The sequence below is a fragment of the Myzus persicae genome, unplaced genomic scaffold (assembly GCF_001856785.1).
Source record: "Myzus persicae strain clone G006 unplaced genomic scaffold, MPER_G0061.0, whole genome shotgun sequence".
Classification (NCBI taxonomy): Eukaryota; Metazoa; Arthropoda; class Insecta; order Hemiptera; family Aphididae; genus Myzus; species Myzus persicae.
In genome coordinates, this window is record NW_019102620.1 from 791,060 (window position 1) to 796,329 (window position 5,270).

General features: G+C 27.0%; 1 protein-coding gene across 1 annotated transcript; it reads left to right on the forward strand.

The window, feature by feature from the left end:
* Positions 1-266: 266 nt before the first annotated feature.
* LOC111032756 (zinc finger MYM-type protein 5-like) lies at positions 267-2,379 on the forward strand. Its single transcript, XM_022313203.1, has 2 exons — positions 267-646; positions 1,206-2,379. Exon 2 carries the CDS (start codon positions 1,222-1,224, stop codon positions 2,104-2,106), a length of 885 nt encoding a protein of 294 aa, XP_022168895.1. The 5' UTR covers positions 267-646; positions 1,206-1,221; the 3' UTR covers positions 2,107-2,379.
* Positions 2,380-5,270: the final 2,891 nt, after the last annotated feature.

Sequence of the window (5,270 nt, forward strand, 5' to 3'; positions counted from 1 at the left end):
TTAGAAGTTTCAATAGAACATACGAGACACGAATAATATTTTTAAATTATAGCAGAATAACTTAAATTATTATTCTTGATTATTTATTTAATAATACCTATGTAACTTCAGATGCTCATAAAAAATTATTGTGGATTTACGATCAATTTTATTTTAATTACCTACTACTTACAACAACTTATGAGGAATCAGGGCCGGCTCAAGGCATAGGCGAGCTATAGGCACCTGCCTAGAGCGGCACTTTAACAGGGGCGGCATGCCGGCATTTTAAAAAATGTAATTTAATTTAGTACAATGAAATACTTTAAAAAATATAATATAATAATTATAAATACATAATAAAATACTTATAACGTTCTGTCAATGTTCGTAAGGCCAATGCGATGAAAAACAAAACTATTTTTAAAGTTCAAACTTGACCGGCGAGTACGGCCGATGCGATAACGCATCGGACGCACTCGCTTTCCAGTTTGGACATGTCAAATCATGTTACGGTTTTGTTTTATATTTTAATCGCATCAGCAGCATTTTGTATATTGTATATTCGTATAATTTGTATCTAACTTTTATTTCATCGTGACTCGTGCTCGATTCTTGACGGCTGACACAACACACAAGCAAAATTGAAATTCAGTTGATTTCTTAAGTAAGTAAAATACTATCGGTACATCGTACATATTTATAAAACTAATGTTCAAATAATGATTTAATGACCAAATATTAAAACTTATGTCTATATATAAATCTTGTACTTACCTATTATATTTTCATTTCTTTTTATATTTTAAAATTACTTAACTTATTTATCTTTAGAAAATATAATTCATATTACCATGTAATATTATCATATTAAAGTGATTTAACTAGAAATATCCTGATATTCATCAACTTTTAAATTTAAATAGGTAGGTATAATTAATACAATTTTTTTTTAAATTTAATATTCAGTTTAGAAAATACGATTTTTTTATTAACAAGTCGAAACTATACGTAATGTGCAACACTATAATAAATGTTATATAAATACATTTGGGTTACTTATATTTTTAACATTAAATTAAATATTAGGTACCTGTCAAATTTTTTTAATCAATTATATCATATGTGCGATGTTACATATTTAAATAGTTATCACTTATCAATAAAAATAAAACATAGTAAAAACTCAACAAAACGTCAAATTTACTACTATATTTTATTTGTAGAGTCTACAGTTTGAAAATGTCAGGAGAAGGGAATAAACGGCAACGTTTATCGGGTGCACAATATAAAAAAAAACGAATTGAACGAGAAAAAGATTCTGCTAAGCAACGGGTTGGTCTTCTTCAATTTTTAAAACCAAATCAACAAATCGAACATAATTTGTCTGTGAATAACTTTACGCTTCATTCTGAAAATATTAGTAATAACAGTACGATTTGTGAGAAAATAATTGATAATGACGTCTCAAAAAGTCATATCGATAATGAGCATCAATCAAATAATGTTGAAGATCCTGAAAATATTAATAATAACAACACGATTTGTGAGGAAATAATTAATAATAATATCTCAAATAATGTTCAAGATGATATTAATATCGTCTCTGATGATAGCATTGACCTTACATTTTTTAAGGATCCATCAAAATGGCCTGATCCATTGAATAATGGACATAGGTTAATATTAGTAAAAAAATTTAATAACCCAGTTCAGATTATTTTAACTCAGTATCCTATAAATGATGACGGTAGATCATTTTCTAGTAAATACTTTTATCGAATTCTATCAAATGGTGAAAACATACAGCGTACTTGGCTTATGTATTCAAAAGATGTTGATTCAGTATTTTGTTTCTGTTGTAAATTGTTTAAATCTGGTACATTTTCTCTTGCTACACATGGTAATCGAGATTGGAAAAATATAGGAAATATTTTCAAAAATCACGAAAATTCGCCTTATCATAAAAATGCATTACTAAATTGGAAAGAATTAGAAATAAGGGTGAAAATGGGAAAAACTATAGATGATGTTAACCAGGTGATTATTAGGGCGGAAACTGAACACTGGAAAGCTGTTATTAATCGTATAATATCACTTATTAAAATTATGGCTGGACAAAATTAAGGATTCTATTGACTTTACCTGTAACTGCTGCAACAGCCGAGAGGAGTTTCTCAAAACTTAAAATATTAAAAAATTATTTGCGAACAAATATATCTCAAGACCAATTAGTAGGATTAGCCACTCTATCTATTGAAAGTGAAATTGCTGAAGAATTAGACATGGATGAACTTATACAGAGCTTTGCTTCACTAAAAGCAAGAAAAGTCAATTTTAAATAAAATTAAGTTTGTTTTATTTTATTTTATCAATATTATTATTATAATTTTTATTTCTTAAAATTATGACAAAGGTTTAATTATTTGTAAGGTTAAAAGTGAAAAATATTTTATAAAGCAATAAATATTTGAATATATTATTATGAATTCTTAAAATGTAAATATGTGTACCTACCTAATGAATTTATATTATCAGTTATATTATATAACTGTACAAATATGACATTAATATAAAAAATATATAAAAATAACCCAATAGTCCCAACACTAGTTGTTATTCCTTTAAAATAAAAAAATAAAAAAAATTTTCATGTAGGTGTTTATGTCACATAAAAAATAGGGGGAGGGGCTAAGTTTAAATTAGAGCTCAAATTTTTTTAGAGGCGGCAAATTTAGGTTTTGCCTAGTGCACTATTTTTGCTTGAGCCTGCCCTGTGAGGAATCTGTATTACATTTTCAAGATTTTTGACAGCGAAATTTTATCAACATTAATTTAAAAAAGCTTATAAAAATCGAAAACTTCATATGCCTATAAATTATAGCTCAGCGTGAGTCAAAATATTTTGAAAGTTTTATGGTGTATAGAAAATGCTAATACAAACAATTTAACATTCAGTAAAATATCATGTACCTATCTATAGTAATCTTTTTTTCGAAATTATATACGAAAAACCAAAATCGATCGTCGAACACCGATTTTGTATAATAATTCCCGTTTTACCTCCATTTTTTTTTGCCGGCGGGCGGTGCTTTTGAAAACTATTGGGAATTTTAAATTTTGACCTCCCGAATGCGCCAACTAAATTCACACGGAAAATAAACTGAAGTTGAAAATCGAAGTATTATTTCGACTACCGATCGTGTACTCAGACTTAAACAAACAGTTGCATACTGCTCCTTATTAAAGACACACAATACTAGACTCACCCTTTAGACATATTATTTAACAACACATTTTTTGAATCTATAATATATATACGAGCCATATATTATACTCATTCCTAATTTGCTATTCCTTAAAAATGACAAAAATGTATGAACTTGGAAATTAACACTATGTTTACATCATGAAGATTAGACATAAGGAGACCAAACTCCGTATGTAAGTACAATATGGGCCGACAAAAAGCGCAGAGTTATTCAACCACCAGGGCGTCGCTCTACAGGAGGGCTACGTTTTACCACATAGGTCCCACTATACCATATATGTCTATTTTTTTTGATTTTTTTGAATTCGAATTAAATACTTATGAATTATGAATTATTATTCATTACCTGATAGTGTTAAAGTATACCTAAATATACAATTAAAATTCAAAAATGTTTTCGTATTAAAAAAGTTATAAATTGATTCTAATTTATTAATGTCATTGCGGTAGATACCTATCAACATTGATGTTTTTGCTAATTTATTGTGAGGTAACTACACCATAATTTTGTTTCATTATTCGTTATGTTGTTAAGATTTTTAATTATTTTATTATAATGGTAAATGGTAATCATCGTGTATTAAATTAATAACCTTTTCATATTCCCTTGTTTGCCAATTATTTGTTATACCTATCATTTATAACTTAGTAACAAATAAGTAATTCTACATTATAATTTTGGAATTCATGGTAAATTAATTGCTTTATTATAGACCAATTTTATTTGTATAATCCAGCTGTTATAGAGGGAATCGCAATTTTTAATTTTGCAAGGCGGTTTTTATACTTCCAAACGTGGCTAGGCTTAAGAAAATATTCTTGTTTTGTTGTAAATTGTTCTATTTCCTATATGGCTATATTTATTGGAATGGCTCCACCTACAATTATTGATTTTAATATTATTATTTGAGGCGAGTTGTCTCCAAATTTGTTTTTATTTGTACTGCCAAACCTTTGTTCATTTTTAAGTACGAGGAAATACTTATAGAGATATATTGAATATCCATGGTGTGTTAGAAAAATATTTTTTACATCTTTTTCAATATTATGCACATTGTTGCAATTTAAATGATACTCTTACAAGGTCCCGGGGTTTGTATAACTATATCATTTAAAATTTTGTTAATATTATTATTTTTCTACAATATTAAAGTTCTATTTTTAAAGTCCTATTGACATTATATTGATATAATAATGTATTTCCAATTATTATATTAAGAAAAGATACATTTTTTATAACATATGCTTTAATTTCAAATTCATAGAAGTTTTTTTATTTTGTTTATTAAAAATGATTGTTGAAGGAGAAATAATAATTTTATACTTGATAATTGTGGACCAGATTAGGGTCATAACTAACTTACAGTGCACACATACCTCTCGGTGAGTTATAAATTATTTTATTACATAATTACTATAAAGATTAATAATTTATGTACCAATATTTAATATACAATATATTATTCTTTTTTTTACTGAAGTACAGTTTGTTGTATCACATGTTGTTAATCCATATAATATTCCCTTTGGACCCAAAACACTGATCCATGTATAGAGTTGGGGATTTTATTGTTTAACCTGTTAATAAGATGTTCTTTTTTTAATTTACCATTGGGGGACATTAACGTACGTCTAATTCAACATATATTTGTTTTTATGCCTATTGTTACTCGGATTGCAATGTTGTTTAATATTAATTTTAACTTTAATAGGTACATAAAGGTTCTGTCATATTATTTATTTTATGGTTATATTTTGAGAAGTCTGAAAATAAAAGTGAAGATATATCAGTAAAATTTAAACTGGGAAGCTGGAAGTTAGTTGTCTGACTTCTAATTGATAGATGACACGTTTTAGACGAGTGCCTTACTTTGTCATAAATTTGGCATATTATTGTAGGTTTGTTATTGAAAAAGCAGCGTTCTGTTCGAAAGTTATTTTTAAGAATATTTTAAATTGTTATGACCTGTGGTTGATAAATATTTTTATTTTGAAAGCATATGATTAGGTGCTAAGTAAA